This window comes from Perca flavescens, chromosome 5, assembly GCF_004354835.1.
Source record: "Perca flavescens isolate YP-PL-M2 chromosome 5, PFLA_1.0, whole genome shotgun sequence".
In the NCBI taxonomy this organism is placed as follows: Eukaryota; Metazoa; Chordata; class Actinopteri; order Perciformes; family Percidae; genus Perca; species Perca flavescens.
The window spans coordinates 23,281,820-23,306,419 of record NC_041335.1 but is presented as its reverse complement, the minus strand read 5'-3'; the positions used below and the strand labels follow the sequence as shown (position 1 = coordinate 23,306,419).

The following is a 24,600-nucleotide window of genomic DNA, read 5'->3' as shown; positions in this document are numbered from 1 at the left end:
CCAATATTTCCCCTGAACAAAATGCATTTTAAAACTACTGATGGGAGTAACAGGATGTCTCTAGTCCACAAGGTTGGCATATGGAAAGAGTGCTTAAGAGAGAGACATTAAATTGTTTTTCAAACTCAAATTACAAAATCGTTATCTCAATGAACTATTTCATTACATGTGTGCAGCGGGCAACACTTATTTAAAAAGCTTGAGACATCTTTGGGTGGGTAGTGGGATTCAAAACTTTGCCTAATTCGGGGTTAAAGTATTACATACTGGTAAACATTGAAAACCATGTACATTTACCAAGAACCAATTTAGTTTCATTAAAGGACAAGTTGTACCTGCTGAGCATAATGAGCAACAGGTGTACAAGACTTAGTGCCTTACACTGCAGATTTAAAAATATATATTTTTTCTCTCCAACATTATAATGCATTTTTGTGCTTCCACTTGGTTTGGAGTAATGAAAACTAAATGCACAAGTCTGACATGACATATTTAATGAAAAGTGTAACTACAAAAGTGAAATGAAAATTATGTGACTAAATGTGTTGACTCACACACCAACACTCAGAAAAAGGTTAACAGTAAACAATAAGTAGTTTTTCTTGATCTTTTTACTTCTTTCGGTGGAAGAGATTCTTGATTCCCTCCTCCATAGAATTGGGCTCATGCATCATGGCCATTGGTTTGTTCTTCAGAGCTGCCTCTCTCATACTGTGGTAAACATACTCGTTTTGCTTGAACATCCTCAGCTCCATCTCTGTCTGCATACGCATCGCCTGTGGAAATATCAGGAAAGACACATCAGTGCTGTAAATGTTCATTCATGAGTTAGCTATAGGATGGTAAACTGCAGGCTTGGCCTGTTTTTGAGTGCACAGTTTTGTTCACTTTGTACCAGAATAGTATTTACAGTAGTCCACAGATATTGACAGCCATACCACAGCTGCAAACTGCATCAAATATAAGTATTTTGTCAATTTCTCGTGACAGCTCAAATCTAGCCAAATAAATTTGTATTTGAACATTTTATTTAAAGGAGGCACATCCAAGTGCAGTGATTTTCAACCTGCTTGAAAGCAGTGCAAACAGCTATGAACACAACACTTGACCCGGCAAACTTGTTAGCAGACAGTTGCTTATTTACACATCCAGCAGTCACAGAGCCACAGAAGCATTTATTTATTTGTCCACCTGTTGAGTCCAATACTTCCCAATACTCTCCTTCTAGATCGGTTTTGAGTCTCACCAACTCCTGAAGGAAATATCTGGCTCTTTAGCTGCCAAATGCTCCACTGTGTTCAACATCTAGTCTTTAACGCTTTTAGTTCTGATCAGGTAGTGTACAGTGGGTTTTAGAGCGTTTTGCTGAAAATAGCTGCCTGTTGGGTTTGAAAATGACGCTATGAGAGCAGTGAGTGTGACCCAGTAGAGTAAAATTGCAGACTGGACAGCTAAACAATGAACTGAAAGTCACTATAAAGCTCTGTAAAGCAGTCGAGGGGAGCTGCAGATTCATTCATTATTATGATAAATATTGATTATAGCAGCTTTAACATTATTATCTATGGAAATTGGTAACAACAGAGTCCAAGAAAAGCTTAAACACATCCAAATGCAGTTGTGTATGCCGATTCTGAGATTATAAGTTGTTTACCTCCAGGTCCTTGGTGATGGGATGTGTTGGGCCGTGGGTGACCATGAGAATGGCGTAGGCCTTGCAGATCATCCCGTGGCCAATCTCGATCTCCCCAGCTTGCCAGTGAGTCACTCCTGCTCGCATGGCAGCCATACCGAGAGCAGCATTGTTCGGGTGGTACAGTTTCCTGTCAGGTGAAGAGATTTGTTTTATTTTAGTATTCATTTCTTCATACAGGAGACTCAGTGTGTTTATCATAATCATTGGATAGAATATGATGCCTATGTGTATCACAACAAACTGCACAATGTCTCTGTACTCACATGTATCCCTGCACCATTTTGCGGGCGTATTCTGCAGCCTCATTAAAGAACTGCAGGTAAGCTTGCACCTCACTTAATGTGCTCCACATCCTCAGCTGGTAGATGTGAGTGTCAGCCAAAACCGGCTCTGTCTTCTCTATGCAATCCTTGCAGATTTTCACCACCTGAAAAGAAAACAACATAAATAGATACATCTTTAAAAAAAAACAACAACATTGAAGTTGGATTAAGTGGTGGTAAAATAGAAGAAAAAAAAAACGTTTTTTATTTGGTGTTGTAGGTGACTTGATACAATACCTCATGGTAGTTGCCATTTAGTCGAGCATTGTCCATCTTCTCCAGCATTTGAAAGCAATAATCTGTTGCCTCTTTCACTTGTTCCTCTGTAGGCTACAAAGTGAAAAAGGGGGGCATTGATCAAATTTTAGATAAGATAAGAATTCCTGGTATGTGATATAAAAAAACATTGAAATATAGTCACTATCTTGAAGTAATTGAAGTTATTAAGTAAATTAAGTTTATTCCAGTTCTTTTTCTTTACCTCACATTATGTGAATGCATGCCCTTACACACAGTTTGGAGGTTGGGAGTTATCTTTGCTTAAAATAGTTACTGCTGTTCTGCTTCTCATGTTTCCTGTCTGTCATTATCAGCCGTGTCAGTACAACATGTAGTGAGTCTTCTGGTTCTTGAAAAACTACATAAAACTCAACACAAAGACAAACATGTACAACGACACAAACCTTGACACCATCCACTTCCAATCCCCCCAACTTCAAGTCATCTTTGATGTGGTTCTTGCAGTGCTCACATGTGCAGTCAAAGAAGTATTGTGTTTTCAGAAGCCTTCGTCTCTCCTCTGACAAATTCAGGAAGTCCACGTATGAGACCGTCAGCTCCTCTCCCTCTTCGATCTTACCTAAAGAACGCAGCTCAATCCTGAAGAAGAAAAACGTAATTCAATACAAGCAGAATTTAGTTTATTTAATCTTTCATTTACAGTTTTAGGTTGATGGTAAAACCCTGTTCTATACTGTGGCTTTCAGTTCAGTTAATCCAGTTGAAGGACTGTATGGTTATTAATGAAGATTATTTCGAACTTAAGCCTAAATTTTGTGAATGTACCATTTTTCTAAAAATGTAAATGCATTAACTATAAAGCAGCAGAATATTTTATACAAGTCTGGAACTTTTCTTTTGGGATATTTTTGTTAATTTATTGTTCAGCTAATTTAAGTTTTCCAAGTTGTATTTGTTTTCTTTCCACATTTAACAAATGTGCGACAAACCTATCCACATTTAGTAAATGTTAGGCTTAATTATGAAATAATAATGGATATTAAACTTTACAAATGTATTTACATGAAATATTGTTTCAGCCTGGTGTTATATGGTGTTAGTGATGAACTAATAGGAATGAATGTTGTTATAAATGAGAATTTAATACACTCTTACACAGCAATCTGTTTCAGCATGATGGACAGACACACATTTGTGATCACACAGGGACAAACACACAAAGTGACCAACCACAGGACATGAGTGAAACTTTGTGTGGACAGAAAAATAATACCAGAATTTTGTTATACTAAATAAGTTAAATTCAGGTTAGAGCATTCAAGTAGCATGTTGACATATTGATGTGAATACTGAGCCACATCAAACCTACAGTGCATACCACAGAGCACTACTGACAAAGACTTTAATTTTCTACAGTGGATGGAGGAGGGAGAATGCCGGTTATGCATACTGATGTGTTTATTAAGCATTTAATGTCATAGTCTATAGTAAATAAAACTTTGAAAAGGTTTAGGTTGAGGTAACGCACCTCCGTTGAGAATGAAACATAGTATTCACAGCCGATTGACTGAAAGGCAAACAGGAAGCAGTTTTACACCGAATGCAACTTGGCAAACACACATTCACACAATACATAACAGCACGCAAATACGCAACACAAGAACATTTTACATTTTTAATCAAGTCAGAGTCAAAAATTTGAAAGGGCAAATAGAAACTAAATAGCTTTTCTTTTTTCTTTTTTTACTTACTTGCCGTGGTTGAGGATCACGGTGCAGTTTGGCCAGCAGTCATGATTCACGAGACACAAATTAGCGAAAAGACCAACTCCCACCGCCTGAAGGCCTTTCTGGTCACTCACAGTGAAACCATTACAGTTAATCTGAGAAAAAGAGGGCAAATATCAATGTGAACATGGATCGGTTAAAATGTAGGAGAAAAATAATGAAGGGGATAGTGTAACTTGTGCATGTTGAGAATTAAAAAAACAACTTTTTATCACAAGATAAATCTTAGGGGCCTCAAGATTATAACATGATATGAAATAAACATTTCTACAACACAAATTATGTTGTCCTTTCTGACTATTTTCTAATCTTTGCTTCTTTTTTATTGTGAAATACTTCAGGCCTCTCAAACCGACAAATGAAACAATATTAAAAGGGAACAAAGCTCTTTGGTTGAACTGCTGTACAATAAATATTGTTTTGCTTTGTAAATAAGGTTGGGAACCACAGATTTTCCCATTGTAGGCTACCCCAGAACTGGGGCCTGTTTTTTGCCTGATTATGAAACTAGTTGATGTTTTATGTTACCACCACTGGTGGGTTGATTAACGTTTAATTTGCGCAGTTTTTGTCAGCTCATGTGGTGTATTACATATACTTCATATTCACCAGGTTAGCCACTGGTAAAATATGTTACATGGCCTAAGCTGCAGTGTGTATACACCTGTTAGTGTTACAGCTTAGACATGTTGCTAAGCACAGGATTTCACAGATAGATATACAATTTGTGAATAGTTAACAAAGCCTGGCACATTGTGTTCCAGCTGTCATCAAGTATTAAAGTTAATGTCACAACTCGTGGATGAAAATTTTTTATTTCATGAGTTAACAAGTTTTGGTCTCTGTGATGCTAAACTGTCTAATTTGGTGAAGAGGGGCAGGTTCAGCTTACTAGCTTTCTGTTCTTTAAAGAAAAAAAGGCCCTGATTCGGGACACAATTATATGGTTTTAGATGCAGCCACATATTTGAAAATGAGGGATAGCCAATATAGGGATAACATAAACGCACCACTCCAAAAATATGTGAGATGTTATCAATCGTGTGCTGCTTGCTGGTACGGGGCCAGAAGTCCAGGAAGTTGTGGATGTCCACTTTTAATTCCTTCAACTCATCCTCTTGCATGTCATCAATGTGGTCTTCCAGCTCCTCCAGGGTGATCAGCTGCGTGTCAGACATCACGCTCCCCTCTTTGTCAAGGCGCCATAAGATACGGGCAACCAAGCTGACCACAAAAAAAGAGGAGTATTAGATGACAGGTGAATAAGAGGATCATGATAAAAATCAGGCACACATTATCGAGACTTATTATTATTAAAGACTGATGGACACTGACTATGTACAATATGTGTTCTTGTGGTAAAATAAAGAACACAAAGCTGATGCAACTCAGTAATAAACACTACAATCATGTTTTTTTTTTTAAATCAAAATGAACATTGCACCTAACCGTCCTCCTCTTTTCCGACAGTATGATAGACAATAGCACACTGTGGAAAACAATTTAAGAAAAAAACCTCACAGAGAAAAACTAGAAGAATTTGTGTTTGGGTTTCTTTACCTGTGCTTTTTAAAAAAAAGAAAAACAAATCTAAAATCAGCATCATGTAACAACTTTCTATGACTCCCTATTTCCTTTTCCTTTCACTTACCGGATGTTCTCGTTCGGTACTTTGCCATAAGCTTTGATGGCCCCACACTCTTGCTTGTGTTCTGCCCAGCCAGCGCGCTGGCAAGTTCGGTCACAATAATGACCAAATTTGCACTGTCCACACCTCTGTAGCTTGTCTTGTCTGCGGAAACAGCTGTGGCAAATACGCTCTGATAGACTGCAGAAAAAGAGAGGAAAGATGTTATGATCCCTATATTACAGCATCTACGATACCCTTATAGTTGTCAAAGGAAGAGTTAAGCACCTTAATGGTGGCCAAATGCTGTGTTATGTTCTCCTTTTGATACAAATTTCTACCAATTTGAAAACGATCTTTAAAAAGTTAATTCTTTCTATATTATTTTCAAATCACATCATGTCATCACAAAATATTCTCAACTCAACATCCTCAGTCAGCAAAAATATATTGTTCATCTGCCTCCAATATCCCCATAATGACCACATCTGAACACATCTCCAACCCTTCCCAATTTGTATCATCACTGTACCTGTCAAACACAACAGCTGAAATACTGGGCTCAGAAAAAATGATGTCTCCAGCCCAAAACTCCTTGGTAGCCTTCAGACCTCTCCCCTTTCCAGATGAGTCAAATATTGCCACATTCTCCATGATTCCTGCACTGGTTCCTGAGATTCAGTGGTGAACCGATGAGTGTTTCAGTGGAAGAGAGAAGCTAAATGCAGCGATGGAGTACTTGAGAAACTCGTACACTAATCTGTGCCCTCTGTGCTCTTCAATGACAACTGCACATTCCACACCAGCGGTACTAAAATAGCTGTCCACCTCTTGAACTGTACCAACAGTCACAGGAAATGGGTTGGTGGGGATTTGTCTCATTAGCCCACTGAATAAATCAAATGTATTGTCCTGTCAATACAACCAACAACCTCGTCTGAAAGTAACACCACAGAAACTCGGTGTCGTTCTCTCAGATTCTTAGATTTCTTTTAAATTTGTGGTAGAAGATGTCCCCACCCCCAACCATGAATTGGTAGGTGCCCGGTCCCTGAGGGTTATTTTTGGCCCTCAGTTGGGGCTGTCTATCAAGAGCCTGTGGTGACGTTGGACAGCTGCGAGGAGTTTGACAGAAACAGAGCTGATCTAACTCTCTGCTTCTACCCTGTTCGGGTGCTTTCTATAACTTCCTCTCCCTTACTCTCTCTCTCTGTACTTGCAACACACGGTATGAGTATGACATAACACTATGGGGGGAACAGCTTTAGGGTCCCCAGAATGGAGGTCAGGCCCAACAATAGGAGTGGACTACAAAGCTTGCCGTGTATGGCAGTGCTTCAGAGACAGACTGGAGTATTAGCCGGTATCTACAAAACACAACTTTTGATAAAGCCTGAACTACTAACACTTTAGCGTTGAAGGTTTTAGTTGTATTCTCAGTCCTGCATTGTATCCAGATTCTTTTTTTTAACATCAGAGTGCTCTTCTTCTAAAATCTCCACGATGACTGAAAATACTGAAGTCTAATCTATCGATAGATGTATTATATGTGCATATTCATGTAAGTTTTCCTATTATTAGCATTCAATGAAAAGTCTGTGTTGTTAATGAACAGTTGGAGGTAAAAGGTTTGAGATTGTCCAAATACAAGTGCATCGTTAATTAGTGCGTAAATTATGCTTTACATTAGCAACAAACACAACGAACAGATGACAACAGAAATAAATTCCAAAAGCAACAGGTTTAAATAATCTAAAAATAATTTAAATTGGGCTATGTGTAGATATTTTCTTCCATTACTTTACAAGACAGCATCACAGATTGAACAGTATCAATATCACAGCAATTGAGCAAATATATATATATATATATATATATATATATATATATATATATATATATATATATATATATATATATATATATATATAGTGGTAGAAGATGTCTAGAAGATGAAGATGTAGCTAGTCTTCTGTATTCTATTTGTTTCTATCCTTAAATATTTCACTTGTCATTGGAGAACAGCAACCACGTTGCCTGGGTCCAGCCAAGAACCAGCAATACAGAAAGTATGATCACAGATAGAACTTTTAAAAGGTATTGCAGTACAATTGTGGATTCTTCCAGTACAGTATGGCTCTAAATGATCTTTTGAGTGAATTAGTTTTTTAAATGTGGGAGTGAGATGTGATCCCTTCATGTATTCATTTATTTACATGAGTAGACATCACTGTCAGACTGTGTTTAACTGAATAAATGTGTGTGTATGTGTGTGTGTGTGTGTGTGTGTGTGTGTGTGTGTGTGTGTGTGTGTGTGTGTGTGTGTGTGTGTGTGTGTGTGTGTGTGTGTGTGTGTGTGTGTGTGTTAAAATGACTGACATAATCAATTAAAACAGCTTGTGCCTCACAGGGTTCAACAGGAAGAGAAGATAAGCAACATCACATGCCAAGATTAACTAGATATAATAGTTAGGCATGTGATATTATTACTACTATCAGTGATTTTAAGACTATAATGTGTTTAACTTATAACAAAAGTTGTCACTCTGATTGCAGGAATTCTTCAAACAATAGAGAAAACAACAACCTTTGAGTCACTTATCAGAACACAGTGATACCATTAGTCCTAAGGCACCAAAAAAAAATCACATGAGCCAAGCCATTAAATGGCTGATCCTAATACTACAACATTTATTTTCATTGTATTAAAAGTGTATGATATCTGATTTGTAACTCTTCCGGCCCACAGGTTATTAAACAGCAGATAGCAGCAGAAATATACAAGGAGCAGGAGTCCAACTTAGCTGAGCTGGATGGTATAAATAGTGCCTCATAGTGGCCAAAGAGAGACATGAGAGATGAAGCCATGGTCTTTCCCCACGATGCTTACAGCAGTATTGCAGCTGTGAGTCCCTTTACAGACAGCCAGGAAATACTCAACACCACTGCCCCCTCATGGACAGTAAAGCAAGTAAAACAGAAAAAGGGGCCTCCTCTTTAGAGATTTGCCAATTCAATAGTACATAAAGATTACATTGACCTAAAGATGAATGGGCAACTATACTGTAGAACCACACACCACCCAACACTACATACCTATAGAAAACTGGGATGGGGAGTAAGTAAATGCATTGTATCAGCTAATCACAAGGTACTATAAATGTCCTCTGTCCATTCTGCAGGGGGCACCTCACCACTTCAGCAGGAAAAAACAAGGATGAGCAAAGAAAAAAAGTTAACTTCAATGTGTGTGTGACTGTAGAAAAAGAGATAACAGGAGAGGCTATAACAACCATAAAAATAAATATTATATTAAATAAATATTTGTTATGTAAATGCTAAAAGACAACGCAACAGTGTGATGTCCCTTTGGTGTCATTTGAGTGTTTTTGCGGTCTACATTGTGGAGGCGTGTCCTAACTTGTGCCTCCTACTAATTAGAGTAACTCAGCTCACCTGGGTCTGGTGTGCTGTCTTTCTAAAGGCCCTGAACACCACACAGGTGTTTTCATTTAACCTAGCGGATTAGACCTCTTTCCAGGACTGTGTGGGTGTGTATAGACTGATTGATAGACATCTCCCTAAACCTCGTGTTAGCTTTGTTGCCCCTCCTAGGGCGGGAAAATGACACCTTAATCATTTTCTTTTGATAGAAAAGACTTGTGACCTGATAAATTCCCATCTAAGCTCCGACCCACCTTCAACCTGAGCAAAGGTGTTCAGAGGCTTTAAGCTGCAGTAGCCTCTGTACCTCCCCTCTCTCTCCCTAAGGCACACTAAGATTTGGTTAGTTATGTTTGGTGATGTTATCCTAGGTTTGCCTTCTGCAGAGTTTACACTTTACAACACCAACACACACTCACTCATGCACACCCTACACCACTGCCTCCACTGATTTCTACATCTCACTCTGTATATAGTTAATTTGGTTCAATTTGGTTTAATAAAGTATTGTTTAAATATTTAACATGGTGTTGTCTACCACTTTGTTATGACCACCTGAGCAGGTCATTACAATAATAAAAAGCATAAAGTGAAGATCAGACAATCACCAACAACTGAGAGGTAAATCCAAATGAGTTTATTTTTTACAGTGGAGGAGAGGTGTACTAGTGTAGTAGTTAAAGTTTTGAAGCACTGTTTTGTCCTCTTGTCAAGGTGTGGTGGCTTAGCACATACGAAAAAATTGCCAAGAGGTGGAGAAACATCTAAACCAAGATAATTCAGAAAAGCTCAGATGTTTCTGCCAAACAATAGTGATAACAATAATGATAGGAACAGGAACAAGAGGGCTGCACAGAACGCATTGGTGTATGTGTTCAAGTATTACTCTGGAGAAAACAAAACAAAGTAAATATAAAGGAAAAAAGGATAGGAGAAAGGAAACTGCTGTCTAACAAAAGGTCAGGTCACAGAAATTTCAAAAAATTCATAGGGCATAGAGAGAGAACAGGAGGCATCGAGGAAATGCAAGGCAGACATGCAGTCACAGCGTGCAACACAACCCGACTGAGGACGCACACATCTGTTACAGACCACTGAAGAAGTCTTTTCAAACTAAGAGCAGAGGGATCTTTCTTTTTCAACACAAAACCAGGACAACCTGCCTAATGAGTTACTGTGTGACCACAAGCAAGTCAGTGATTGGACTGAGCAATCACATAAAATAAAGAATTTTAGTTATGACAAACCCAATTTAAATATTTTCTATAGCTATGTCTATTAATTTTAGTTTTTGATTATTACATGTGGAGATAGAGAACAGGATGGGTCCAATGAAAGATAATTTGACAAGCACTGATGTTCCTTTGGGCTCTGAGGTTTTGTTTTCACAATTTTGACAAACCAAACAATTAATCAATTAGTGGAGAAAATAATTAGCAGATTAATCCAAGGTCCACAATTCTATACAAAATTGTTAAATATCTCCACCTCAACCAACTACAGCAGTAATATCATCCTTTTACATGAATGCATGAGTAGTAATAATCTAATGATATAATATATAATAGTATAACAATCACAGGGGACATGTGTTTACACTGAGTACTTTTACCGTAAGTACATTTTCAATTTCAATTTGTCAAGTAAGATTTTCAATGCAGGACTTTTACTTGTAATAGAGTATTTTTACAGTGTGATATTAGTGATTTTACTTAAGTAAAAGATCTGAATACTTCACCCACAACTGGTGAAACTATCATGATTGACCCCAAACTGAGATGCCAAGAAATACTCCAACAACAACAACAACAACAACAACAACAACAACAACAACAACAACAACAACAACAACATACACAACAACAAAAACAATAATAATTATAATATTAATATTAGTAAGGCTACTTATTTATTAATATGCTGCAGGCTAATATTAATTAAAACAATAATTTGTCTGGTGATGCGTCCAGCTACTCTATCAATGCTATAACTACTGTTTCCATTCAACGTCTCATCCACCTCCCATCCATCCATCCATCCATCCATCCATCCAGGGGACTGTTTATGACTCTATAGGCTTTTCCCGAAGGAGAGCACTGGAAGAATGCCAAAAGGGGGCGTTTGTATCATGCAGCCGGAGGGGCGGGACCAGAGGTGGGTGTGTGTCTCTCAGCTGATGCGCGTATCAACCGTCCGACTCCATCATCAGCATCCGACGCTGACAGCGGTCGAAGACAGCATCCTTAATATTACCGACCCACGGTTACATCGCAGAATAATTCAGAGCCAGGCCGACCGGGACTGACGTTGCTGTCTTGTGACAATATTATTTATTGAGGCTGCCATCTTAAAAACCGCCGAGCTGCAAAATAGTGAGTAGCCTTTGATGATGGACCGCCAGGATGCTACAATCGGTAAATCAGAGCTACTCTAGTCAATGTCAGTGACGCTGTGTATTTTAATTTGGATGTATATCTTGATTCAGCGAGGGTCGTGCGTCTGTTTCTTGTCATGGGGCCTAGCCAGTAATTATTTGGGAGCGCAGTCGATTCCGGGCTTGATACGGATGCCGCTAAAGCCGCCCTTGCCGCCCAGGGATGCAGAGAAAAAGGGAGAGAGGGGGAGTCGTGAGGGGAGGGGATTGAGGCAGAGCAGCAGATAGATAGGCAGTGTATTTTACTACTACTACTATTCACCCAAGTGGAAGTAAACCGCTAGTAAATGGGCTGAGAAAGGGAGGTGCACAGGCATGACTGCGTCTCTATCTATCTATCTATCTATCTATCTATCTATCTATCTATCTATCTATCTATCTATAGCCAGGGTCTATATATGCTACTGTATGATTTTGGCGATGTGAATGTTCATATGTTAGCAAGCTCTTTAATACTTAATGTTGTTTATGGCATATAAACATAATAGCCTAAATATACAAACATATTTATTTTTGCAAGCATACAGTCTTCTTATCCCCCACATGCATATGTGTGTATACCCCACTCTGTTGCCAGCTAATCAGGAACACTTATCCAAAACTAATGTGGTCTAATATAACATTCCTGCAATAAGTCCTACTTTCGTGAAATTTTGTTTTAGTTGTCATTTTGGAGGCTGCAGTTTGTGGTGATGTTGAATTGCATTCTGTTACACTGAGAGCTGTCTCTCAGTATTTGTGGACATTTTTGCCTTCATGATAGGAGACAGAGAATGGCTAACAGGGAACCTAGGGAAAGAGTCGTAGATGACGTGCAACAAAGGTCCCAGGCTGGACTCAAATGGATGGATGCTACCATTATCTGGTCAGCATCCTAAATGCTCGGGCGCCCAGAGAGGTGTTTCTAAAATGTAGTCTACTCTCGCTGATATAAATGGAACACTGGACAGAATACTGGAAACACCTCTCAGTATAATGCAATACATTTTAACTACACTGCAAATTATAGCCTCTGAATATACACTTAGCTTCCAGTTAAGATAAGTACACCAAGCTAAAAAAAATAATGCAGTGTAATACAACAGCCATGGAATAAATCCTTATAAACGTTATAGAAGTGTTGACTCAACCTAATGGTCATTTTGGAGGCTGCAGTTTTTGGTGCGGTATTGTATTCCATTATCCTGAGAGGTTTTTAATATTTTTGTCCACCCCATTTATATCAATAAGGGTAGACTAGATATTAGAAACACCTCTCTCTATAACAAGGTCCAGATAAACCTGCTAGAAGCCCTTTGAGCATCCTCTACATTCCCCACAACCCATTCTGCCCAGAGCCCCAGAAACCAACGAGTATACTTAAACTGTCAGTTAGCTTGTGATTATTTGATTAAACACAAATTAACAAAATATCCACTGAGAGTATAATACATAGTAAATGTATTAATAGTAGATTTTGATACAGGACCGCAATCCAATCCAATACAATTCAACAGCACCACAAACTACAGCCTCCAAAGTAACCGTAAAGTTGAATCAACACCTCTTTAGACAACAAAAAAATTAAATTATAATCTTTATGAAGGTAGGATTTAGTGCAGGACTGTTGTATTAGATGGCATTAATTTTAGTTAGGTGTACCTAATAAACTGGCAACTTAGTGTGTAATCAGACGGTGGACACAGAAATACCTGTAGACTGCAGCCTCGTGCAAACTAATATAACAGCCATGCAATAAATCAGTCTTTTGAGTAGTTTATAATGTTGAGATGTTGATATTGAGACTGTGTTAGGGAGATGTTGACAAAGCTGTCAGGCCATAGTTTGTGTTATTTTTTGTGTTGGATTGTACTGTACTTTATTGTAAAGTGTCCCATTTGTTTTGTAAAGCAATCCAACCAATGATTACAGATTAAAAACATACCATAGACTTAAATAGATCTCTTAAACAACCCTAAAAACATATACATTGAATATTTTCTAGTTTGTTGTAACAGCAATGCCCATATTCTGTCACCTTCATTAAATGTGCAAGCCCAGTTTGTGGCATATTGTTTGTTAATAGGGTAGGAAGAATAAAAAAAGATATTTGAATGAAAAAAGATTATTATTATTACTAAAATTGGGGTCTATTGAGACCCTAAACAATAAGGAAGTAAAGCAACATCTATCTTACACAGATTGAACAAAAACATTGAACATTATATTCTTCACAAAAAAATATTTATTGCAGGGCTGTTGTTTTCTATTGTATTAAACTGTTTTACGCAGGTGTTCCTGTATTTGCGCCCACACACAAAAAAAACCCTCCTCCAGTTCAATGATGCTAATCGACACAAAATCCAGTGTAATTTCTGTTTTGCGATGGATTGGTGTGAGTGACCTCTTCAACCAGCATCTTTTAACCTATACACACAAACAAAATAGTCAAAATAGACTTACCTACAAAACGTCAGAGATGGGGACTCAAGTTTGAGACATAGACTCGAGTCGCACTTAAGTTGCACACACAGTGACTTCAGACTTGAGTTGAGACTCGAGATGTGGGACTCATAATAATAATAACGTTCCATTCATCAGAAGCTTTTGGCTTCAGTCTGAGTCCTCAAAAGACTTCAGACTGGACTGGGACTCGAGATGTGGGACTCATAATAATAATAACGTTCCATTCATCAGAAGCTTTGGCTTTAAAAACTTTATACCACAAAGCCCAAACCAAAGAAGCATTGAATGTAAAATATTTGGACTGTAGTTTAAAGACTCCAGACTTGACTTGGACTTTAGCTCAGAGACTCGAGACTTGACTTGGACTCTAGCTCAGAGACTTGTGAGCATCTCTGCAAAGTGTATACATACCAGATGCCATAAACAGAATAACACTGTGATTTTATCACTAAACTGGAGGACAGGTCTTATTATAACGCGTTTTACTATTTATACCCTCACTATACGCCTAACTGTCAGACTTATCTGTCATTTTTATCATGGTGGGAGGACCACGCTGCCCCTGTATGTGGGTTGGACTCTATTCTGCATTAGCTATTATTGTATAACTAGACATTATGCAATTATAATTTTGTATAACCTTTCGTTTTTCTGTGTTCCTCTAGTGTGTGTGCCCCCACTACCTGCATTAGGTTGTGATGACCCACACTACTTCCAAATGTATCTGTGACCCTCCCCAATCCTGACTCCTAATCTCTAATCCCTGACCTTTGACCCCCACTATGGGCAGTGTTGGCAGTGGGGTGGCAGGAGAGCAGGAGTTTGCCATGAAGTCTGTGGGTACGAGGACCACCCTGCCCAGAGCCCCTCCTCTCTCTCGCCGTTGCCCTGCCGACCGCAGCTGCAGCGCAGAGCGATTGCCCCGCGCTCCGGCGACTATATCTGACGGGACGGCTTCTAGTGATGAACGAGGGAGTGTTAGCATTGCGACTGGGACCTGTACCGGGACTGACCGGCCCACCGAAACAGCCTCCTCCACCAACACTGAATGTACCATGACAGCCCCATCCAACAACAACCAGTTGGAGTGTGGCAACGGAGCAGGCAGGCGGGAGAGGGAGTGGGAGCGGGAGAGGGAGAGGCAGCGTGAAAGGGGGAGAGACAGGGACCGGGACCGAGACTGGGACAGAGAAAGGTTAGAGAGGGAGCGAGAGAGGGAGAGGAACCGGGAAAGGGAGCGAGAACGAGTGGAGAGGGAGAGGCTGGAGCGAGAGAGGGAGCGGGAGCGGGAGAGAGCCAGAGAGAGGGAAAGAGAGAGAATCGAGAGGGAGAAGATAGAAAGAGAGAGGGAGCGAGAGAGGGAAAGGGAGCGAGAGAGGGAAAGAGAGAGGCTGGAGAACGAAAGGTTGGAAAGAGATAGAGAGAGGGAAATGCAGGCTGCAGGTTTAGATGTTTGTGGGAACATTGTGGGACGAGGAGCAAATGAGAAGAACAGCGTTGGCATGAACCAACACCAACACCAACACCAACACCAGCACAGAGAGATGGCAGCCACCAGAGCCGACAGTGAGAACAATCCAGGCAGCCATAACCCTCCAAACCACAACCCGCCCAAGATCCTGCCAGTGTCGGGGAAACTGGAGCAGGTACTTTAGGATTTAGGACAGTGGTTCCCAACCTGGGGGTCAGCACCCTCAAAGTGGGTTGTAATATGAATCTTAAGGGGTCACAAGATGATTATAACTTGAACCACTTTATTTGACTATCTAAGAATGCTGACGCTAACTAGAACTGGATAGAAAGGGATTGCCTCACGGCCAGTGTAGCTAGGAGGAATGATTATAGCTACCAGTAGCACTTCATGGACATGTTATTATGTTATATTGTTAAGATCTAAAACCCACCCTTTAAAAACATGATTTATTCCATCTGGCATAAACCTGTTTGTAAGGATTAAGTAAACCAAATGCATCTCAAGCAGTTCCAAATATATAATATGTATGATGCATTTCATAATGGTGAATTTTATCATTGAAACTTTTACTACAGGGTACTTTTGTTTGTGAGCTGCATTCATGTATCTCTTGTTTCTCTTACCATCTTCCTTCCTCCATCTCTCTCGTAGGCAATGCAGAACAACTCAGGCCTTGTTCGTCCCTCTGCCTTCAAGCCGGTGGTTCCCAAGAGCTTCCACTCCATGCAGAACCTGGTGGGCCAGACAGGAGGGGCTGGGAGCGAGGGCAAGACTGAGGCAAGGAGTGAAGGGTTCAGTGAGAGCAGAGGAGGCAGGAGAGTCAGGGATGGAGCAGGAGGAGAATCAGGAGAGGTCCCAGAGGCCCTGCTCCTGGACCAGGACAGCCCAGTGAGGGTCAGCAGAACTGAGGGCGGGGGAAATGGTAATGAAGTGGTTCAGGGAGGGATGTCTGACTCAGGGAGGAACTCCCTGACCAGCCTGCCCACTTACACAGGCTCAGGGTCCGGTTGTGGGCCTCCAGCAGTCCTGGGGCCTCTCAGTGCTTCCACCAGCCACATCAACAGGTTGGGCATGGTTGGGGCAGCTGCAGGTCTCGAACAACTGGAAAAGCCTGGCTACCAGGTAAGGCCATCCTCCATAATCACTTAATGCACCTGGCTGTTGTCATCCTTAATGCATCATGATGTGGTTTTTCCTCCAGAACGGGCTCAGCGCCTCAGACAGCGGCCGGTCCTCCTCAGGAAAGAGCTCCTCGTCCTATCAGAGGCTGAGCCACCTGAGCGATGCCCCAGCACCTCTTCGCCCCTCCCCCTCCTCTGATGACATCATCCAGGACCTTGAGGACCGCTTGTGGGAGAAAGAGCAAGAGGTCAGAGGCCACTCAGAAATGTCTGATGTGAAGTTGTTTAGCACTTAACGGACTCTCCATTAAAAAGAAGGATATTTGCCAGCCTTGAAAGGATCAGTTCTGATCTTAAGTTGTTCATTTGATTGTCCCACATTTTGTTTGTTCTTCTACTTTCACAATCTAAATGGCTGCTCTGTGGCCGGATTCCTCTTCTTTTCTACCAGGTGCAGCATATGCGCAGAAACCTGGACCAAAGCGAGGCAGCAATCATTCAGGTGTTTGAGGAGAAGCAACGTGTCTGGGAGCGGCAGATGGATGAGCTGAGACAGAACTACGCCTCGCGCCTGCAGCAGGTGAACTCACTATATTTCTATCCTCGGGATGTCACTGCACTTTATTTTTCTTTACTCGCATCTTGAGTCAAAATGGAAGAAGTGCAGAATGAAACGTGGTCAAAATCTGGGGGCAGATACACAACAGCTAATGTGAGAAAAAAAGTGTTTTAAAAGACATTTGATGTTTTTGTCACATCTACACACTTGTTTTATATTTCTTTGGAGGAAGCCGCTTCTTGCTACATAGTAGGTGGAATCTCTCCAAGGTATTTAATGGTTCATTTTGGAATCGAAATACGGGTAAATGCTGGGAAAATGCAGCACCATCTGAAAGAAATTTAGAACAAATCTGTCCCTGAGATACAACACTTAACGGGTCATGGCTTTAAGTACCAGAATGATTTATTGCAGGATCTGTTCATACTGTATATGTTCCACATATAGATAGTATACCGTTGCACTGTATATGTACATTTTGTCTTCAGGTTACCCGTCGTGCTCAGCGCTCCCAGACTGCCCTGCAGGCCCAGATAAGCCGTCTGTCCCAGGACAAGAGGAGACTCCAGGAGGAGATGGCGGCTCTGTTGGCCCAGAGAGAGGAGCTGGAGAGAAAGTGTCTGGATTACAGGAAGGAGCAGGCTGACATCTTGCCTCGTCTGGAGGAGACCAAGTGGGAGGTGAGATATGAGTATATGACTTGGTGCGCTTGACTAGTTCAGTAAAATGTTATCAGGGTTACATCATGGTAGACTGAGCACTGGAGCACTGAGTATAAGGGTGTGTGTGTGTGTGTGTGTGTGTGTGTGTGTGTGTGTGTGTGTGTGTGTGTGTGTGTGTGTGTGTGTGTGTGAAGCTGCCTATGTCTGTAAGAATGTGTGTACAAGCAACCCACTTATATGCAATGTGATAGGGAGTATATTTACCACAGTACTGAAACACTAAAAAAATATATCACTCACCCACTCACTCATTCTTTATGTGGCAGGTGTGTCAGAAGGCAGGAGAGATCTCCCTGCTGAAGCAGCAGCTGAGGGAGAGTCAGGCTGAAGTGACCCAGCGAGCTGGAGAGATGGTGGCCCTGAGAGGCCAGCTGAAGGAGCTCAATGCCCAGCTGAGGGAGCGGGAAGAGACCATGCTGGGCCTAAAGGACTCCTATAGCTCCAAGAGTCTGGAGCTGGAGAAGTGTGAGGGAGAGCTGAGGAGGACTCTGTCAGAGGTGGGTTTTCAAGTACACCTTAATTAATACTCAACGGGCTTTAACACTGAGGATTATAAATAACAGAAAAAAAACACAAACAGATGAATCATTACAGTAGTTAACAATCCATCAAAACTGTTTTTAAACATGGCCGGGTTGGCTCAGTGGGTACAGCAGGCGCGCATATACTGAGAGGTTTATGCCTCGACGCAGAGGTCCAGGGTTCGAATCCAACCTGTGACGATTTCCTGCATGTCTTCCCCCTATCTGTCCTGTCAATTAAAGGTGGAAAAGCCCCCAAAATTTATCTTAAAAAAACATCCAAACATAATAAAAACCTCTTACTGTAAGTCAGGTTCTTAATCAGATTTCTGAATTGGCATTGCAACCATAACATAAGTATAACATAATTCAGTACATGCAGAGCACTTAAAATCACCTTTAAGTGTATCTGATAAATCCCAGTCACTGTAAAAATGTAAGCTATGACAGTAATTTGTGTATAAAAGTTTAGAAGTGAACAAAAACCAGTGCCAGCCCAGGCTCTGAAAACATGAGTTCCAGTATGTTTGCGTAAAATTTAAAGCAAATGGTAAATTGCAAGAGAAGAAGAGTGGAGACAAAGAATACTGTAGGATCTTTTTTTGTCCCAATTTTATGTGCACAGATTAAAAACAAGCCCTGTTTCTATACAGAAAGCTAAGATACACCCCATTTTGGTAAAGATATCTAAGTAGGTAAATATGTCAGCATGAATATTTGAGTCAGTCTTATCATTATTTCATTACTGGGAACACCAAGGGCACTGTCAAGGATTGCATTTTTTGTGTGCAACATACATTTACATATATTTGCTTTTATCAACAGTAAGCCAAATCTGATGCTAATAGGTGTCTTTTCAAAAAAATATTAAATAATAAAATTAAATTAAAGCCCAATAGTTTGTCACAGTATCTGGTTGGGAAATCTGATCTATGTCATCAACACAGAATTGTATATTAGTAGTATTTATGGACAATACATCATTCTTACTATATGATGACCAGAATCTCCCTCAGTTATGTTTAAAATCGATGGTCATATATCATCAAAAAATTCATTAAATTTACCACAAGGTGTAGGATGGAATGCTCACATTATTCTTGAATATGATAAAAATGTTGTGTGAATGGTCAATTTTATCAAAGGTATTAGAGTAGTCTATGAAAGGAGCAATGCAATGTTGATTACTAACCAGAGCTGTCAAAATGTAGTTTGCGACAATTGAGATTGCAGGATTGAGATGCTTACTACTAAATCTAGATTGTTGAGTCTTTAAATCCTACAAATCCTTCGGAGGGATTCCGAATACTTGGCGAGGATTCTAGGATAAATTGGAGATTGGGCAACATTATATATTGCATCTGCAGCAATTTTTTTCCTTTGTGCTGTACGAGCTCATAAGCAGCTCACACACATATCATATGTACTGTATATGATGTGTATTGCATTACTAAAGAGGAAGTTTAAGAGATATATTCATCTCTTTTTAAGTAAAATGTATGTATTTATCACAAGCTCTTACCTAGGGCAACTTACAATTCCTCATTCCTCAAGCATTATCAAAAAAAGTATACACATCATCCAGAGTGCCATGAAAACACTTCCGCTCATAAAAAAGTTTAAATATAATATTTTTTTTGTGTGTGGCATTGTTAGGCCTTTATTATTGATAGGAAAGCTTAGATTTGAAAGGGTAGAGAGAAGGGGGATGACATGCAGCAAAGGGCCACAGGTCGGAACCGAACCCGCAGCCGCTGCGGCAACAACTGAGCCTCTGCATATGGGTGTGTGCTCTACCAGGTGAGCTACCCAGGCGCCCTAAATATAAAATTTTAATATAAAATTATGCCAGACAACAGCTTTAATGTGCTAATTGCCTGGAGTATAAGGATTACTCTCCCACTATTCATCAAGGCCCGCTACTGTTTCTGTCCGTACTATAGTCTGACCTGATTCAACTAATCGGTCCAACAAATGACAAATCATCCATTACTGTTGCTATCAGCCGTAAAATTTTGAAATGTTATGCATATGTGCATACATGTGCATGTATGTACAACAAACACAGCTGTATGTCTTTTAATGGCTGTGTTAATGTTTTTACACATTATCTGTATTCATTTTTATTTACTTTTTTTTTTATTAAGGACAACGCACATTAATCAACATTTCTGTAAATGTGCCAGTGTTAGCCAGCCGGCAAATGTTTTACTGTATATAACTATGCACACTATTTATTCTTATTATGCTTTCATGTCCTGTTTTTTTTATTCTATTTTAATGTAGGAGACATTTATTGTGCACTTTACAAATCCTGACTTGATTTGACTTTACATCATTTGACAATCAAACACTACATTTTTAACTAAATGATATTTTCCTGTGATATATTTTCCTTTCTACAGGTGTCCATCCTTAGAGAGAAACTGGGTGTATTTGAGGCAGAGGTGCTTAGTTTAAAGCGGGCTCTGAGTGAAGTGAGCAGAGGAGCAGAAGTTGTTGTGAGCCCTAACTTAGCTGCTGCAGGACTGTTGCCACCCTGGGGAATTGTCCACTGCCCACGTAACCCCACTGAGTCCTCAACCAACTCTCTCACCCCCACATCTGACACCCTGTTGAGTCTTCAGAGTGATGAAGCCAAAGCCCAAAGGCAAGAAGCTCAGAGACAGGAGAGGCAGCAACGCGAAGAAGCTCAATGGCGTGACGTGCAGCAGCGACAAGATGCCCACATGCAGCAGGACATCCGAATGCGCCAAGATGCCCAAATCCGACCAGAGGCCCAACTCCGCCAGGAGGCACAGCTTCGGCAGGAGGCTCATTTCCGCCATGAAGCCCAACTACGCCAAGAAGCACAGCTGCGCCAAGAGGTGCAGCTCCGTCAGGAGGCACAGCTCTGCCATGAGGCTCAAATGCGTCAAGAGGCCCAGCTACGTCACGAGGCCCAACTCTGCCAGGAGGTGCAACTGCGTCAGGATGGCCACCAGCCACAGCGTGGCCAGGAGGGCCACTGGGACGAGGCAGGGGAGCTGCGCAGGCAACTAGAGCAGCTGCAGGCCACGTTGCGCCTGGAGCGGCAGCAACGGGAACGCCAGGCCCTCAACTTCGACCAAGAGCGACACACCTGGCAGGATGAGAAGGAGCGGGTTTTGAAATACCAGGCACAGCTGCAGCTCAGCTATGTGGAAACGCTGCAGAAGAACCAAGCTTTGGAAAAACGTATGAGCCAGTTGGGAGCCAAACCAAACACAACGTCCACCACCACCACTATTACCACTACTACAACCACCTCGCCCACCTCTTCCAATTCTCCACCTCCACCACCAGCCCTCTCACCTCTGTCTCCTCAGCCCCCACCCTCTCTCTCTGGCCCCATCGCCCTCACCATCTCTCCACCTTGTGAAGACCAGAAGGGCCCTCCTTCTCTCCACCAGCTTGCCAATCCCTGGGCAGGACCCTCACGCCTGGAGAGGATAGAGTCCACTGAGATATAGAGACAGCTCCATCACAAATTGTCCAGTTTAATACACAAAGGCCTCTCACACAAAACTACTTCAGCATACAGTTGAAAAACATTTCAGTCTACATTGGAATATATCAGTACAGTCTGACATACTTTTCAAAGCAACTTAAGACACTAAACAGCAACAAAGGCCGACTGCAGAATCCAACATTATCAGTAACAGGCAGATCATCTGAACAGGAAGTTGAACTTCACTCAACCTCCGAAGCAGCCTTCCTCTCACTAGTTGCACACCAATACATCCTACCTACGTAATCAGTGTCAATGAGAAGTGTGCCACACTGATGGATAGCGATAAGCAAAATGTCAAATGACAATGTTTAGATGACAGCACTAATTCGGTGGTCATTTAATGCCCATGCTAGAAAAGGACCAAGACAATCAGGGATATTGTCAGAAATGAATAACAAGAATATTACGCGGTATTTCTTCATTGTATGTCTGTGTCACTGGTAATGTAAAAGTAGAAATAGTGGTCAGAGCGTGTGATGTTAACTTGCATTTTTGGCCAGAGAGCGCCTTACTCCATTCTTTCCAGCATGTATACGAGAATAACTAATGCTGGGAACAGATTTTTTTTTTTTTTTTAAATCAAGAGTGTGATTATTATTTTCAGTGCTTTAATTATAATATCAGCAAACCAGTTACACAACATTATTACACATGGCTGGACTATTTAATTTAAATCCCAGCAGATATCAACATCACAAGTCACACAGACTGGTTCTTGATTCAGTTTTCAAGTCATTTTATGCACAGGGTCCAACATGCATGACCCATTTGAACACATCATTAAGACCACCAGAGTTTATATTTTCTACAAATTTAATTAAATAGATATGTTTAGCAGATAATCAACCCCAATTGAGTATAAAATATGTTTTAAGACGTGGGAGAACCTGGTTCGCCTTTATTGCAGATTGTCTGCAGTGACTAAAAAAACATTTTTCAACACTAGAGGTCATTAGAGAGTTTTCACAGTGCTCCCAACTCAAATTTCGTCTCATTGAACTGCAAGGAGAATGTGAAAGGAAGCCCACAATTTGAATTTGGTTATTATGATAATTGTGTGGTTTACTATGGGCATTTACAGCCAAGAAATCTGAGAAATCAGTCAGTATCCCCAAAGTTAAAAATACAATTTATAGAATGTATGATATACTAAAAAGAAATACTTATAATAGTTAAGATTGTAAATGTGTGTGTGTGTGTGTGTGTGTGTGTGTGTGTGTGTGTGTGTGTGTGTGTGTGTGTGTGTGTGTGTGTGTGTGTGTGTGTGTGTGTGTGTGTGTGTGTGTGTGTGTGTGTGTGTCTACAAGCTTCAGTTTATGAGATTGAGGATAGAGGGACTAGTGGCAATACAGCAAGTGAAGATATATTAAAAGCAAAGGGATTTTTTGGGAGGCTCTAAGTACAGTAAGATGTACATCAAAGCTTCATAGGGCAGTGAGACCGAAACTTCAAACTGAGTGAGGCTGTATATCCTAGAAAACTACTTTCTTCTGTATAGTTCATTTAGACAAAGCAGGGGAGAAGGAAGTAAAATAAATCAGAAAAATGAAAAGTCTGCCTCTTTAAAGGGAGCATTCAGGCTAACTGCACTATGTAGTGTCCTATACACAAGTTATGATGTACAGTAGACTCAGATGTGAATATCATGGCTTTTATATGTGTTGTTTATGCCAGCATACAAAGATGTTGCTCAAGAATATTAACTTATCTCTTAGGTATTACATAGTATTATCATCTTTATTACTGTTATTATATTATGGTGAACTGACAGAGAAAATATGTGCCATTTGAGCTTTCCTTTATGTTTTTTTTTTAACTGTGTAGATAGCCTATTGGCCTACCATAATGGTGCAATCATAGCAACCCTGTCCAAAAATGATGTTCCTTTTGTTGTAGGTGATAAATGTAGTTACAGTATTGCATTGTTTAGAGAACAAAATGCTACCAATTTTATACATGTTTCAAATGTATTGTTTGCATTTATGTTACTAGTACTGTTCTGGCTTGATTAAAACCACCCCTTTGTTAAAACTCAGCAGAACTAATAAAGATATGTGAATAATTCAGCACTTCTTGTTATTGAGCAAATCAATCATTGAGCAAATCATTGAGTTTAAGATTTGATTCTGGCTATCAGCTTTGAAAAGATTGACCAGAGGAAATATTTGAGTCCAAATATTGGAATACATGATTATTACAGGCACATATCTTTTATCACAGTGATTCCCAACCTGGGGCTCAGGACTCCCTTAAGGAATAATTGTCAGTGGTCATGAGACGATTAGTCCTGCATTGCCAGACCTTCCTTCACAGCGCTGCGGAGGGTCTATGAGATGATTGACAAGATGAAAGAAGAAAAAACATATTTGTACGACACAAAGATGTTTATCTTTTTAGACTTTTGTCTAATCACATTTACTTGTTCATTACTGCAATTTTACTGCACCAGACCTCTAAAAAGTATTAAAATAAAAAACACTATTACTGTTAGCTTTGTTTAACCTGGCCAGGGGTATTCAGATCTTGTTCTTAAAAGTAACGATACCACATTGTAGAAATACTCCATTACGAATAAAAGTCCAGCATAGAAAATCTTAAAAGTACAATTGTATTATCAGCAAAATAAGTATCAAAAGTAAATTATGCAGTATGAATTAGTGCATAATGATATAATT

General features: G+C 40.3%; 2 protein-coding genes across 3 annotated transcripts; one reads left to right on the top strand and one right to left on the bottom strand.

The window, feature by feature from the left end:
- Window positions 1-477: 477 nt before the first annotated feature.
- On the bottom strand, window positions 478-6,481 carry smyd1b (SET and MYND domain containing 1b). Of its 2 annotated transcripts, XM_028579129.1 has the most exons (10): window positions 6,206-6,481; window positions 5,698-5,874; window positions 5,057-5,270; window positions 4,011-4,141; window positions 3,788-3,826; window positions 2,703-2,898; window positions 2,257-2,349; window positions 1,960-2,123; window positions 1,655-1,823; window positions 478-776 (listed from the first exon to the last, which is right to left on the bottom strand). In XM_028579129.1, the coding sequence occupies exons 1-10, from the start codon at window positions 6,325-6,327 to the stop codon at window positions 612-614; spliced, it is 1,470 nt and encodes a 489-aa protein (XP_028434930.1). In that variant the 5' UTR covers window positions 6,328-6,481; the 3' UTR covers window positions 478-611. The 2 variants fall into 2 exon arrangements, with proteins under 2 accessions (XP_028434930.1, XP_028434931.1); XM_028579130.1 differs by lacking the exon at window positions 3,788-3,826 and having other exon boundaries at window positions 6,206-6,480.
- An 8,880-nt stretch (window positions 6,482-15,361) lies between these two features.
- Window positions 15,362-23,025, top strand: lzts3b (leucine zipper, putative tumor suppressor family member 3b). The gene is made up of 7 exons (XM_028578724.1): window positions 15,362-15,642; window positions 16,122-16,592; window positions 16,672-16,839; window positions 17,043-17,171; window positions 17,639-17,830; window positions 18,139-18,369; window positions 20,799-23,025. The coding sequence occupies exons 1-7, from the start codon at window positions 15,427-15,429 to the stop codon at window positions 21,882-21,884; spliced, it is 2,493 nt and encodes an 830-aa protein (XP_028434525.1). The 5' UTR covers window positions 15,362-15,426; the 3' UTR covers window positions 21,885-23,025.
- The last annotated feature ends 1,575 nt before the right edge of the window (window positions 23,026-24,600 follow it).

Excerpts from the sequence above, each read along its gene's own strand:
- smyd1b (XM_028579129.1), bottom strand. The coding sequence starts at position 6,327 with ATGGAGAATGTGGCAATATTTGACTCATCTGGAAAGGGGAGAGGTCTG. Across the intron at positions 5,271-5,697 it reads GTACCGAACGAGAACATCCG|CTTGGTTGCCCGTATCTTAT; the intron begins GTAAGTGAAAGG and ends TTTTGTGGTCAG. Across the intron at positions 1,824-1,959 it reads AAAATGGTGCAGGGATACAT|GAAACTGTACCACCCGAACA; the intron begins GTGAGTACAGAG and ends TTCACCTGACAG.
- lzts3b (XM_028578724.1), top strand. The coding sequence starts at position 15,427 with ATGCAGGCTGCAGGTTTAGATGTTTGTGGGAACATTGTGGGACGAGGA. Across the intron at positions 16,593-16,671 it reads TGGAAAAGCCTGGCTACCAG|AACGGGCTCAGCGCCTCAGA; the intron begins GTAAGGCCATCC and ends TTTTTCCTCCAG. Across the intron at positions 17,831-18,138 it reads TGGAGGAGACCAAGTGGGAG|GTGTGTCAGAAGGCAGGAGA; the intron begins GTGAGATATGAG and ends TTTATGTGGCAG.